This window comes from Antedon bifida, chromosome 8, assembly GCF_963402885.1.
Source record: "Antedon bifida chromosome 8, ecAntBifi1.1, whole genome shotgun sequence".
In the NCBI taxonomy this organism is placed as follows: domain Eukaryota; kingdom Metazoa; phylum Echinodermata; class Crinoidea; order Comatulida; family Antedonidae; genus Antedon; species Antedon bifida.
Genome location: NC_136233.1, coordinates 8,173,904 through 8,189,558, shown reverse-complemented (window position 1 = coordinate 8,189,558; position 15,655 = coordinate 8,173,904). Strand labels below are relative to the sequence as shown.

Below are 15,655 nucleotides of genomic sequence, written 5' to 3'. Positions count from 1 at the left end.
TTTCGGAAACATCTCGCGTTCACTCCTCACTTTTACGGTGGTTATAATGATTGATCTTTTTCGCTTATTTAGCATCTCAATTGAGATGTAATGAAAGATAATCTGCCTTTGAATGAAAGATGGTTGGCAATTGAGTAGTAAATCTATATTATTTTAATTTTAAAATAATAGTCTTTTGTTGTGATTCATTATATTATGATTTTGGAAATAATGGCGAAATTGGTAAACAGAATAACAGGACAATCTCAGACTTCAGCATAGACTTTGAAGGTACAGTTGAACCTCGTGAGCGGGCACTTCCCATAACGGCCGCACGTTCAGAAGCCCATTTGTTTTTCATATCTAACTAGTGAATTTGGTGTCTCCGTCCGCGGCTACCTTTTTACTAAAAATGTGATTTTTTTGTATGGTAAATTACCTCCCGTAAGCGGCCACCCAAAAAAAAAAATCGTATTGACTTCTAACCAAAAAAAACATTTTTGATACTTATTGTGCTTTATTAGTTTCATTTAAAAGCTTGTTTGCAAAATATTTTTGTTTGATTTATTAGGCGTTTAAATTATTTAATAATCTTTAATCATTCTTGCATATACATTACTTGAAGTAAATAAATAAATACCAGAGTAGGCCTACCCCTTGACGCTTTAAATAGGTCTGGTTTTGTTTTGTTCTCAGGGTTTTTGACAATAAATGACAAGGTTGTGGCTTTTATTTTTGTGAAGAACATTCCTGTGTTTTTTAGTTGAGATGAGAAAACTACACAGATTTTTGACCGACCATTTTCATGCATAAAAGCTTTTAAAACCAAAAATAATACTAAACCACCTGATCATATGATATTAAAACAATAAAATACAATTAGCCGGAGAATTTAGAGGCCTGTTGCGTTCAACTGTAGGATTTATTATTTAGCAAATCCTATGAATTTCGAACTTTTGGCTTTCTTGTAAAAATAATAAGCTTTTTGCATTCCATTGACACCCAGCCACTGATACCCTCATCATTGTCATTGACACCCAGCCACTGATACCCACAACATTGTCATTGACACTCAGCCACTGATACCCACAGCATTGTCATTGACACCCAGCCACTGATACCCACAGCATTGTCATTGACACCCAGCCACTGATACCCACATCATTGTCATTGACACCCAGCCACTGATACCCACAGCATTGTCATCGACACCCAGCCACTGATACCCACAGCATTGTCATCGACACCCAGCCACTGATACCCACAGCATTGTCATCGACACCCAGCCACTGATACCCACAGCATTGTCATCGACACCCAGCCACTGATACCCACAGCATTGTCATCGACACCCAGCCACTGATACCCACAGCATTGTCATCGACACCCAGCCACTGATACCCACAGCATTGTCATCGACACCCAGCCACTGATACCCACAGCATTGTCATCGACACCCAGCCACTGTTACCCACAGCATTGTCATCGACACCCAGCCACTGATACCCACAGCAATGTCATCGACACCCAGCCACTGATACCCACAGCATTGTCATCGACACCCAGCCACTGATACCTACAGCATTGTCATTGACACCCAGCCACTGATACCCACAGCATTGTCATTGACACCCAGCCACTGATACCCACAGCATTGTCATTGACACCCAGCCACTGATACCCACAGCATTGTCATTGACACCCAGCCACTGATACCCACAGCATTGTCATTGACACCCAGCCACTGATACCCACAGCATTGTCATTGACACCCAGCCACTGATACCCACAGCATTGTCATTGACACCCAGCCACTGATACCCACAGCATTGTCATTGACACCCAGCCACTGATACCCACAGCATTGTCATTGACACCCAGCCACTGATACCAACAGCATTGTCATTGACACCCAGCCACTGATACCCACAGCATTGTCATTGACACTCAGCCACTGATACCCACAGCATTGTCATTGACACCCAGCCACTGATACCCACAGCATTGTCATTTTTCATGTTGATCATGTTGATATAACAATTTGAGGAAAGGTAGCATGAAAGTACAAATACAAAGAAATCTGACATTTAATTAAGGATTGTAATTTGTTTTTTTAACAAAAGCAAATAAAATCTTGCCACTGTCACTCAAACAAAAGCAAAATACCATACACAAACACAGTTAGTTATGTATTTAATATTTATTAAAAAAATTAATACTAATCAAATATAATAAATATTATTGCACACTCTAAACTAACTAATAATAAATAACTAGACCCTGTAGAATTAGGAATACTGTATAATATAGCAGAGGAATGTAAATGCCTCCATAGCTGAGTTATTAAAAATGAATTTAAGTAAATTCTTTTTCCAGTATGCTTCTTCAACAATTCAAACATACTGGGCATTTTGTAAATAATGTGAATAAATAGCACACATCAAATCCTATTGCAAACTCTAACTAAATAATAAATAATATTAATTATAGGGAGCTTTCACAGGAGCATATAAACATTTAAACTTTAACGCTATTTCACAACAAGCTCCTCCCACAATCAAAACGAAAAAAGTATGTTTAATGCAACTGTTCACTGAACAATGCTGCTATGTAAATGAGTAGAATGTTGATGTCATCCGTTAAAGTAACATGCTCCTGCAAAAGCTCCCTAATTATAATATTAGACCCTGAACAAGCTGAGTTATTAAACCACTGTATATCATATTTAATACAAATAACCTTTTTAATGAATAAATAAAACACAATTAAACTTAATTGCACACTCTAACTACTGTAACTAAAATAAAGTAAAACTAACCCTGATCATTAGGATATGCACAACGTACATTTGAGCAAATTCTTCTTCTTGGTTGTCTTCAACCACTCAAAACATATTGAGCATGTCATAAAGTTACTGTATGCAAATGCAAATATTTTTACTAAATATCATTCTGAATCATTACAAATGAAAATACTGTTTGTTTTTGTAATTTAAGTGGAGGGTCACGATTGCATATCAAGCATAAACACTCAAATTTGCACTTGTATATAACGAAAAATGGAGTAGTTATTGAATATCATGTGACCTACAGTCCTCCGATCAAATGAAAAGGATCTTCTTAACTTAGGTTTTTATCAATTTTCCTTCAATAATTTATATATGGCTTAATGTATTTAATTCAAATGTTGTGAAAAGAGCAAATGGAACACCTGCAATAATACTACTCAGTCCATTGGTCTTCCATGGTTCTCCTCGCACTATTCCAACTTCCTTTGTCTCCATACTACCAAGAGCTGACGAAAACAAGAGATCATTCACACTTTTATTTTTTAATTTATTTAACACCTTTAACATCTTTAATGAGGGTGGCCTATCCAGTTCTGGGTCATTCCATCTCAGATCACCCAAAAAAAATGCATTTTAAACCTTACCTCTTTCAAATTTGATGAAATTCGTAAGTAAAGTTCAAATTTCAAATTTTAACTTCATCGGACTAGCGTTTTTTCGAGGTATCACAATTTTAATTTTTTTGTTTTTTGGCAAAAAACGGCATGACCGCCACATTTCATATAGCTATATCTGTGGAAATATTAGTAGATTAATAGATTTTGAAAAAGTTCTAAGGTATTTTTGTAAAGGAGAGATCAAAGGAATCTAAATTTACTGTGTGTTTTTGTGCACTCTTGTTGGATGAAACTTTGAGCAATATTTTGACCTTGAAGTTGACCCCATGGAACACGCCCAATTTGTTTGAAATTAAAATCGCTATATCTCATTAGGTGATCCCCTTCTAATGAAGGAATTGATAAATAAGGGCCTCGATAAAACATATAACATTCAATGTCATGGTTTGCGAACCAATGGTTTGGAATAGGCTTATTGAATTTTTTCTAAAATTTCAAAAGATCACTAAATATTTGTTTTTAATAATCTATTTATTCTTCAACTACAGTTTAAGTTAAAAAAAATCAAGCTAAGATACATAATTTGATAGAAATACAGATCTATATAGTTTATCAACATAGTAGCGTTGAACGCGCTAGCAACCACACAGTGCCATCTATCGTTATGACGTCACACTCACAACTCTATAAGCGCTCTAGCGCAACTAGTTCCTTTGAGTTGAATTTTGTTGAGTTTCGTCTCGACATAAGCGCAGCTTAATAGTGTATTAGCTCATTTGTACCAGTATTTAAAAATATAACAATATTTACCAAATGCTCCTATTGTCTTGCTAACAAAGTGCAGTAAAGAAGGTCCCCAACACACATAGCCTGCCTTGATAGCAACCCAACTGCATGGATAAGAGGTTAAGATGGTTGATAGGAACAACCTGTGTCCACTCCATGTTGATTCAAAATCACCTTTACCCAATAACAGGGTCATTGGTACTGTGAATAAGCTCCATGTACACCCACTATACAGATACAAAATACAGTATTAGAGTTACTCAAATAATGGTATGGTGATATATTAAAGAAACATCATTAAAGCTCTTGTACATTCTAGCATAGAGAATGGTAAACTACAGTGCCTGCAGTATATACAAATACATGAATATGAACAGTACAAATGGTTATTCACAATTAAAAAACTTGGATTAAAGTACAATAAAAGAAATGGATAAGCACAGTTAATTTTACAGTAAAAACAAACAGTAGACATGACATTGTATGAAGTACACAAAATGTTGATAAGTATAGACTAGAAGTAGTACTAGTAGTATGTTGGCCATTGAGACAAGTGACAGAACTAAGATAAGAACAGGCCTGAAAAAAAAAACCATGGCAGGCATGTAATTAGCCTTCCAGCTACAGTTTAAATTATGTTAAATTATGGCAGCAGACTTGAAAATGAGATGGATAAGCCAAGGAGGAAATAAAGTATCACAGTAAAAAAACATTAGAACCCTTCCTCTGGGACACCCATATTAAGGGGAAATTAAAAAATTATTAAGGTCTCAAATGTCTCCCCTTAATAGGGATTCTACTGTAATCAAAGGACCTGGATAAGTATGTGGGCCTACCGTAAAGTAATATTTATAATCTAGTATAAGCTGGCGAAACACATCAGTGTTAATTGTCTTACCTCAAAGCAATGGCCTGCCCTGTTGTATAATGCAACATCATCAATGGCAACAAGTAACATCTAACAACTAGCTCTTCTGCAACAATACAGAAGAACTCAGGTACCAGCATAAGGTATTCATGTATGGTGCCAACTTCACCAATGTCTTCATCAATTTTGAATTCTCCCCATTTCATATTATGAGCAATAAACATACGAAGAGTGACAACGGTGAAAGCAATAGCTATGCTGATAAAACATGATGGGATCGTACCAATTATCTATAGTTAGAAACCAATTAAAGTCAATTAAAACAGAATTCCTCACAATTTTATTTAGCAATATAAGAGTGTCTACCACCTCATGTGCCCCAGAAATTCAAACCTTAGACAAATGGAATATCAGGTTTGGTGAAATTATAAAGGGCACTCTAATACATCAAATCATAGATGACCCTATGAAAAACCTAAAGATATTGCCATTTTCAACTGTAAACTTGGGTATGTGGAAAGTGTGGTGCCAACTCATTATTTCACTTAAAACAATGCATGAATTGATTATAAACATCTTAATTATTATTAATTATCTAATCTAGAGGGACTTGGATTTATAAATTATATTTAAATAAATATTGGGAGATTCATTTGGTGCACAAAAACAATTTAATTCATTACTGATTTATGGTTAATCAATCAATAAATCAATTCAATACAATCATTATAAAATAATTATACCATTATTGATTAGGTCTAGAAAAAAAAAAGGACTCAAACATAAAATAAAATCTAGCTGGCACTATCAGCGTCTCTTACTCGTTCATGTGAGTGTGTGGCAGACTGAAATCTGACTGAACACAGTATTTATCCGACAATATAACTTGCATATTATATCATGGAATATTTTTCTAGCCATAAACAACTTAAAACATATTGTAGGGCTAGTAATTTAATTAAAATCGACAAAAGCAAAACCCGGACTGATTTTGCCAGTGGCAGACTGCTTTGGTGTCAGATGAAATCGGTCACGCTTAAAATCGGTCGCAATAAAATCAACTTTCGGAATTTTGTATGGATGGAAGACCAGGGACATGTAAAATATTATTTATTATTGACACACTGAAAAAGTTTTTTTAAGGGGAATCCCTGTCAGTACAGTAAAATAACAGTAACTCGCATTTTAATCACTGCATATGATCATTTTACTAAAAACTATTACAAAAAAACCACTAGATAAGAATATATGCGTGATTTGCAGCAATATTAATTATCACATAATAATATCCTACATAACGGACATAAATACAGTAGAAATAAAAATTAGTGATATGTAGAAAAATTCTTACGGCTGGCTTTAACAAATTTAACACATTTTAAAAATTATTGTTTCTTAATAAATTATTGTTCTACATATTTTTTTGTATAATAAAAAACACAGACATATAATCTCTAGTGTATTAATTACCGTAGTAGGCCTACATATAAATAGTGTTAACATATTGTATGCCTAATATTAAAAATTAAATTAAACGATGTTTAGAAATGGCCATTTTGAAAAGACACAGATAGGCCTACTTCTCAGAGACCTGTAAAATAAAAAAAACAATTTAATTATTAATAATAAATACTCATTACCCAAATAAAAAATATCCACACGGAAAATAAATAATCTATAAATTGCACATAAATCTATATTATAAACAACGTAAATGTATATCACGCCGCATACAAAATAGTGCGACTGCAATAAAACGTGACCGATTTAAAATGCGACCGATTTTAAACGCGACCGATATCATCAAAAGTATATTTCTAACGGCGTGTCAAACAAAATGCCGGAATTAGACGCGAACAATTTCAAATGCCACTGCTGTTGGCCACAAATTTAGAGCCAAAACTGGTCTGGCCGGACCATATTTGTTGTGACAGACCCTCTACTCTTCTTTCACTGTTTCTTCAGTGTCCTGTCGCCAGCATTTTCGAGGTGGTTGGTGTTGACATTATTACTGCCGTAAAAAAATAAAAGCACGTTATCTCTAGGCCTATGGATAACCATCTTCTCCCTGAGAATGGAAGAGAAGGAAGGAAGCGTACCTGCTGAGGCTCCTCTTTATGATGATGAGTTGTCGTCTTTGTTGTTGTCTTTGAATTTGCAGACCATATCGGGTGTTCAGAGCCTAGAGATCGCGAGAAAAATGTTCCCATCATTCCATTATAAGATTGATAAGAAAGAAGCACAAATAAAGGCAGTGCCTTCGCTACATCAATTCGTTGCATTCCTTTACTCTAATGTTTATACTTTCTCTTCGTTTACACCACTTTGTTTACTCGGTTTTGTAAAATAAAAACTCAGCAACAAGGAGAAGATAGACACACACCGATGATCGAGATACACGCTTTAAAACACGCCCTCTATTATGAGAATGTTCATCATGTCACGCAAGAGAAGTACAGTACTACAAGAAATATTTCTTACAAAAAACGCTGCTCGCTTATTGACGTAACAGTTTTAAAAGATATATTGTCCCTATTTTTTATTTCAAATTTGTTTTTGAATGTGTCATTTTATTGTCACATAATAGTTATTTTACCTGGAAAAAATGTAATTAAAAGCAAAAAATACTTCAATTGTCTGTCAGACAATGTGGTTTTTTTCTTTTCTCTTTTTATAATGTGAATTTTGTTGCAGAAGTGAATAACTTTGATATGAAACAGACTCAATTTAGTTTATTTTATTGCTAAGGTCAAGTCTGCGGGTCACTTCATCACGCCTTAGATACTTTAAGTGTGAAGTATCATATTACAAACAAAAACTTTCATGGACTGTTTTGATAATAATTCAATGATTATCTGACAGCGAAATACAGTATTGTCATGGGACTCGAAATACCAGAAATGCAGCTGGTACCTATAAATTATAGTCGAGTTTCCATTTTAGCAAAAATGTCAAAGTGTAGTACTATCTGCTGTTTGATTTCATCTAATAAATGAGTCATCTCGGTTGACGTAGCGGGCTAGAGCAGCAGCGTGAAAAACTGACCGCCTAAAATATACAGTAATAAATAGGTGGCCCTATAATATTTTGATATGTTTTGATATTTGAAATTTAATTTAAACATTGTGCAACACTTAGTTTTAGGTCTAATTTATCTATTGCAAATTGAAGTCAAAACTTTGTCAAGCCAATGTTTGAATGATGTGGAATGTCCAATCTAACCCCCATCACTAGAAGCTATCTGTGAGCTAATTTGTAGGTTTATGTATTGTGACTTTTTTTAAAATTTAATTATTTTTCCTTTTTATTTCTGTTGTTGTCACTATAATCTTCAGCTTAAAGATAGTAATTGTTCTGTTAGGGTCTGGTAATGTATTCACCTCAACAACAAAAAATGGATTGAGAAACAAAATTGATGTACCTGAAAAAAAAAACCAGTTTGTTAAAGAAAAAAAAATAGTCAACCAGAAAGACCATTGTTTGACAGATAACTTTGTTAAAACTGCAAAATTGCAGGGGAAGAAAAACTCTGCGTTGAGTTTTTATCGGTGATAAGATGAACTTGAAGGCTTCTACTGTAATCTGGTTTTCAGCTGCAGCATTCATCAAAGATATCTGTATATTAGTTGACGATGTTAGAAGTATTGTTTTTTATTTTTTAACAACCAGAACAAAACGTACATATTTTAAATATTTGTCTAAATCCCATCTCCTAGTATGTATATGTATAAGCCTTGGTTGGCAATGTACCATACTCCAACTAAACTTTTTAATTTTAATTATGTCTATACTGTATCTACAAATTAAATATTGAACACAAAACTAACAAAAATATTTGGATATATTTTGTATCTTTATTCCACATATATAATCATACTCTATTCATAATATTTACAGAAATTATCCAAAAAACAATTGGAAAAAAACAGGGAAAATTCCTTTTCCCAAATTAGTTTTTCTTGTAAACACAAATCACCATCAAATACGAAATATTGTCTTAAACAATTCCCTGTTTTAATTAGGTATATGGAATAAATCTGTCATTGATTGATGACTAATATATAGATGACAATATACCTTATTATTATTGAATGTTCATTTATTATAATTACATTACTATGTATTTATTTTATTCCTACCCATAAACAATACATCACTACCAATATACCAAACAAATAATTTTGTTTAAAATAATACAATACATTTTAATTTTGTTATACTGTATTATAAATGAGATATCTGAATAGGAGGAGATTGAGTCAACTGGACACATTTAGGCTGCTGTCCAACAATTATGAACGTACTGTGTAAGTGGTAACTACAGATTAAATAATATAATAACCATTCTTAATATTAAAAGGAATTATTGAAGTAGCATAAGATTTCATAACCCTTTTTTTGGTGTCCCAGGGCAAGGAGAACGGTTTGAACACTTAACATCTGCATACAGGAATAGTGGTACATATTGAAGGTCATGTTTTCACTTACTTAATGTCGCTACAGAACTACATACATATACATGTCTTACTAGAAAATATTCCTTTTAGATTGTTTTAAATGAAAACATCATATTTTATACATATTATGGCTTCTATATTGGAATGATACTTAAAGTGATATCGAGTTTTCTACATCATAGTACAATGTGAAATAATTAATATATTACTTATTTCCCAAAGAAAACATCTGAAGTCATTCTATCACTTTTGCAATACTGCACAAACACAAACTATACATACATTCATATTTACCTCTCATTCATAATATATTCTAATAAATTATCTATCTAGCCAATATAATTTGTAGGATTTCTATACAGTTTCTGATCAAATTTATCCAAAATTGTAATATAGAAAGTTGCATTATGAATGCTCATAAACATGCTCATCACTTATTAGGTTCATTTACTAGAGCGAGTCAACCCAGAGTTGAACCAACCCAGGGCCAGCCCAATAAGTGCAAGTGAGAGGTTAGACGTGGTTTCCATGAAATCATACAGGGAATATCAGGTTTTACAAGCATAATTGTAATAACATTTACTTTCCAACAATGATTGTCATTTATAATATTACCATTATTATTATTTTATACCAATGACAATTCTGAACCTGGAAGAACAAAATAAGAGGAATAATTAGCATATTGATCAATTGTTTGAACACGTACATTTCATGGAAACCAGTCATGCAGAACATTTAGATTTTAAAGATGAGATGTGTATGATTAGTAAAATGTGTGGTCAACACAATCACATGATTGGTATATAATTGTCAATCTTCCCTCGTTGGCGTTGGGCAACACATTCTCCAATCCAAACGACATTGCGACATTCTTGTTCTTTCAACTTAAGGTAGGCATAGAAGACGCCATAATGAAACTGCTGGATGAAAGCTAGCACATTCAGTTTAACCTGCAAAATTTAAAAACTAAATGTTATTGTTCATCACATAATTATAATGTACATCAAAATGACAATAAGAAAACATATTATAGCATTGTATAGCCTGATGTACTGTCGCATTTTTGTCTCTGAGCAAACAAAATCTCTATGTATATTATATGCAAATAAAAACACATACCTCATGTTCAAAAAACACATACCTCATGTTCAAAAAACACATATCTCATGTTTAAAAAAGACATACCTCATGTTAAAAAAACATATACCTCATGTTCAAAAACACATACCTCATGTTCAAAAAACACTACCTCATGTTAAAAAACACATACCTCATGTTAAAAAACACATACCTTATGTTAAAAAAACACATACCTCATGTTCAAAAACACATACCTCATGTTCAAAAACACATACCTCGTGTTCAAAACCACTACCTCGTGTTAAAAAAACACATACCTCATGTTCAAAACCACTACCTCATGTTCAAAAAACACATACCTCATGTTCAAAAACACATACCTCATGTTAAAAACACTACCTCGTGTTTAAAAAACACATACCTCGTGTTCAAAAAAGACATACCTCATGTTCAAAAAACACATACATCATGTTCAAAAACACATAGCTCATGTTAAAAAACACATACCTCATGTTTAAAAAACACTACCTCATGTTTAAAAAACACTACTTCATGTTTAAAAAACACATACCTCATGTTCAAAAAATTTGTCCTCTAACGTTTTATCACCAGGGTTGGTTCCAGCACCCTCAAACAAAGCTTTATATTCCTATAAAAAATATGTGATACTATAACTTAAAACTACTTGACAAACCATTCTATAATATTGGTAGGAGGAAGAGATCAAAGAATGACACAAGGCACTGAGGTGGAAAAGATGTTTACTAAAATAAGCAAAGGTTGCAGAAATGTGCAGATCATACAGCTCAAAATAAAATCAAACCAAGCTCAGGATATTTGCTTTGTTGGAATACTTACAGCGTAGTAGTCTGCAACGGCCCTCACTTGCTCATAGTCGTCACACTTGGCCAAAGCAGCAAGACCATCTGGGGCTAGCTGACCACAGCTGGGGTAAAGCCGGGCACGGTCCTCTTTCGTCAACTCTGTTCCAAATGAGTTGATTGTAATGATAAAGGCTCTCCTATCTGCTTCAAACTAAAGAAAAAAATGTTATTACTTTTACAACTACTGACTATTTTATGTGATCATTTTATTTATGCAGACCCGCCATTTATTTTATGCTCATTGCGTTTAATCATCATGGGTACTTAACAGACCAAGCCATGATGGCCCAAAAAGAATGATTATACTTTATTTTCATATATGCTCTTTTAAATTCTATTTCTTATCTTGTCTTCATTATGTTTTGTTTTTAACTTGTGATGACTTACCCCCAATATCTTACACATGACATCAGCAGTCGTTCCGCCAAGGGATTGACAGAATTTGTAGAAAGATTCCAAGTAAGCTTTATAAAGTGTGTTCCTAATGATCTCAATATTCATCTCATCTAGATCTTGTTCAGATATACATTCTTGAAAGAATGGTGCTAGAAAAAAAATAGCAAATAGTTTATTTTAAGACATCATTTGATAATCAGTTGTTTATAATAAAAAAACCTAGACAGGTATATTTATCTATTCTACTACAAAAACCAGTAGACCTTTTTTTCCAGAAGTTGAACCAAGTTACAATACATAGTAATAACATAATGAAAACATCTATAGAGTCTGTTTTCCAATTGACATTGAGTTGCGTTAAGTTTTCAAATCATAAAAAAATTGAGAATAAATAACAATAATATGTATATTTACACATTTTTATGTGATCATTCTTGGTGCTATTTAGCATTGCTGGGACATTTTGTTTGTATTTTGTTCAAAAAATATAATTTGTAAACCATTTGATTGGTCAGTAGTATCGTTAAAGTTGAACTCAGTAAAACTTAATGACTGCCTTAACAATTTTAGCATTCATTTTTACCCCCATTTCCTGTAAAAAAATTTGTCGCAACTCAACGTCCAATGGAAAAAAGAATTGAGGAAGGAAAGAATAATGACGACAAAGAGTTTTCTGGAAAAATGAAGAATATGGACAAATAAAATGGCAGTAAAGTAAATATGGAGGAAAATTCATTTCTTATTACTGTACACCAAGTAAAAACAACAAAACAAGAGCGACCTAGGCCACTATGACTCAGTGAAATAAATGTTTTAACCTAACAAATATATATTGTCTCCCTGAAAAGAAATTTTTTGTAAATATCACATATAGTTATTCAATAACCAACAAATTATTTACCGAAAAAAATGTAATTCCAACCAAAAAAATTGTCAAATTGACTGGAAGTCAATGGGCTTTTTGGTTGATTTTTTTTTATACGGAAGTGACTAACTTTATTAATCTTCATTTTTCATGTTTTTTAGGGACAATATATAACATTGCAAACACATACATACCAAGTGGTGTATCAACAATAATAGCATTGAAGAGCTCCGCTGGGGTGCTTGCAATGTTTACTGCTTCCATTTGCTCAAAGCTTCCTAAAGGATGACATTTGGAGATCAGTTCTGAAATGGATCGTTGATGAAGAGTTCCAGTGATTAGCAGAATGATGTTGTCAATCATGTAACTATACCTGTTTAAAGTTAAACAAAAAATGAAAATTACTTTCAGTCACATAAAACAAATATGTCACAAATAATTTTAAAAGATAAGGTGAGTCCTGTATTCCTTCTAAACATGAGGAATGAGCTGTGAGCTGTTCGGAGTGCATTGTATTAAGCATTTTTGGGCCTTATCCAGATCAAAGGGGTCCTTAATTGGAATTTATATGATATGTAAACTTACGTAATGTAATCCAGAAATGTAGATAGAGGTGCCACAGCCTGATTCCTGATGTGTTGGAATTCAATCACCAACTTCTCCTTCAGTTTATCATCAATCACAGACACGTTCAATGGAGAAGGTTCGTTTGCCAAGAAATTTCCATAATCTGTACTCTGAAGGTGCAACTTCAAATCTGATTTTGAACATATTAATTATAATTATTGCTTTAATAAATATTTTAGTTTCTATGGAACACCAAAATTGCAACTATAATTTCATCTTTTTTTCACTTTAATTAGGGCCTAGGCTAGGTAGTGATTCTGATTTTAGTTGATTAATATTCTTTGACAACACTAAATTATCAGCAGTAACAGCACTTTTATTGACAATATAGTTATTGAAATGTTCTTCACCAATAAGCTATTTATTTTTTCAGAGTGAAACTAGCCTATCTGACCCATTTTTTTTATTTGTAATTTCTTTCTGTTTTTTTCTCCCAGCGCTTTGGGACAATCTTTTGATTGTAAAAGCACTTTATGAATCTAACATACATTTATAGTATACATACAATGACAAGTGCATGTAATCCGATTTTATTTTTAGTAAACTTATAAAAAAAAATATTTTGGAACAGAACATATGACATATAGGCCTAGAGGCCTACATATTCAACAATATTTAGCAATATTTACAATTCTGGGAGCCGAAATGATGAATGTAGGACCAGTTTTTCCTTTTTGGTGACCTTAATGCTTCCAGACCCTAGTACAGTAGTAGGCCTAAGCTAGTAGTAGTGAGTAGGCCTAGTAGTAAGAGGCTAGGCCTATTAATATTAGGCCTAGACTATCTATCCTAGCCTAGCTAGGCCTAGGCCTAGGCCTTTTTTTACTCACCCTCTAGAATTTCACATTGTACAAGATTTAGATAGTCTGTTTGCTTCAAGATTCCGCCTTTGAAGCCCCGAATTAAACCTTCTAAATATCCATCATTTATATTGAAAGTAATTTCAGGCATATACATGTTTTTTTACTTTATCGAAAAAAAGTATGAAGAATCTCAACTAGCCTGGCCTGCCGTATATACCCTTACAATTATTTTATTATTCTCTCTCTCTATATCCGACGACACACATCACATGACCCAATTATTACCCTTCACACGTGATGTACTGTATGCGGTGGTGCGTGAAAAATAAAGATACTCTAGTAGTAGTACTACTAGAAGGCCTAGAGGGAGAGATCGAGAATTTGAACGGTAAAAGAGTCAAATTAATGATATAATTTCAATTCCGAAAAGTGAGTGAGGCGAGCGATCTAAAATAAAGAGCGACCGACGTTAAGAAGGCTAAAAAGTAAAATAAAGCCATAATCATCGAACGACATTTTTTCTTACTATATACCTAGTAGTACAAAATTAATTTTATATCTCCATGGTGGATAGTACAATTTTTATAAAATTAACTAATTTGTAAGAAGTAAAATGACAAAATAAATTGGTCATGTTCATATACACACGTTCTTGCGGTGTGGGCGGCGCATGATGATGGATCTGACCGGTTTACGATGAAATCGGTCGCGTCTGAAATCGGTCGCGTTTGAAATCGGTCGCGATAAAATCAACTTCCGGTATTTTGTATGGCGCGCCGCTAGAGCTATACTTTTGATGAAATCGGTCGCGTTTGAAATCGGTCGCGCTATTTTGTATGGATCGAGCGGGATGCGCATGAGAGCGGGATATACATTTTCGTTTATATAGATTTAATTGATATTTTTTTAGGAACTAGATTATTTATGTGGATATTTTTTACTTGGTTAATAAATATTTATTATCAATCATTAAATTAATTTTTTTTTTTTGTATTTCACAGGTCTCGGAGAAGGACTGTGTCTGTTCAAAATGGCCATTTCTAAACACGTTTAAATATTATATTAGGCATAATGTTATATTAGGCATATAATAATTTACCTCTATTTATATGTACTGTAATTAATATATTATATATAGAGAATATACGTCTGTCGTGTCTTTTATTATGCAAACAATTACGTAAAAGAGAACAATTTATTTAAAAACAATAATTTTTACAATATAGCCCGTAAAGCCAGCGTATCCATTTTTATACTTATGCATACTGTGACAGATTATATCATATCCATGTCGTTAACAACTTACTATTCGATCACCTTATTTTTATTTCTATTTTCTCCGTTATGTAGGATAATATTAAGTGCATAATGATTATTGTTGAGGCAAATCACGTGTATATTTTTATTTCTAATGTTTAAAATAGATTTTAGTAAAATGTGATCGTGCAGTACAGCTGTTTCCTCTAACAATACGTTATTTTGCTGACGGGGTTTCCCCTTTT

General features: G+C 33.1%; 2 protein-coding genes across 3 annotated transcripts; both read right to left on the bottom strand.

The window, feature by feature from the left end:
• Positions 1-2,184: 2,184 nt before the first annotated feature.
• LOC144850269 (uncharacterized) lies at positions 2,185-7,426 on the bottom strand. The gene is made up of 4 exons (XM_078707510.1): positions 7,138-7,426; positions 5,069-5,328; positions 4,195-4,397; positions 2,185-3,273 (listed from the first exon to the last, which is right to left on the bottom strand). The coding sequence occupies exons 1-4, from the start codon at positions 7,318-7,320 to the stop codon at positions 3,134-3,136; spliced, it is 786 nt and encodes a 261-aa protein (XP_078563636.1). The 5' UTR covers positions 7,321-7,426; the 3' UTR covers positions 2,185-3,133.
• Positions 7,427-8,877: 1,451 nt separating this feature from the next.
• LOC144849864 (V-type proton ATPase subunit d 1-like) lies at positions 8,878-14,366 on the bottom strand. Of its 2 annotated transcripts, none has more exons than XM_078706950.1 (7): positions 14,181-14,366; positions 13,309-13,480; positions 12,918-13,096; positions 11,850-12,007; positions 11,437-11,613; positions 11,150-11,227; positions 8,878-10,448 (listed from the first exon to the last, which is right to left on the bottom strand). In XM_078706950.1, the coding sequence occupies exons 1-7, from the start codon at positions 14,305-14,307 to the stop codon at positions 10,287-10,289; spliced, it is 1,053 nt and encodes a 350-aa protein (XP_078563076.1). In that variant the 5' UTR covers positions 14,308-14,366; the 3' UTR covers positions 8,878-10,286. The 2 variants fall into 2 exon arrangements, with proteins under 2 accessions (XP_078563076.1, XP_078563077.1); XM_078706951.1 differs by lacking the exon at positions 8,878-10,448 and adding an exon at positions 10,958-10,977 and having other exon boundaries at positions 11,125-11,227.
• Between the last annotated feature and the right edge of the window lie 1,289 nt (positions 14,367-15,655).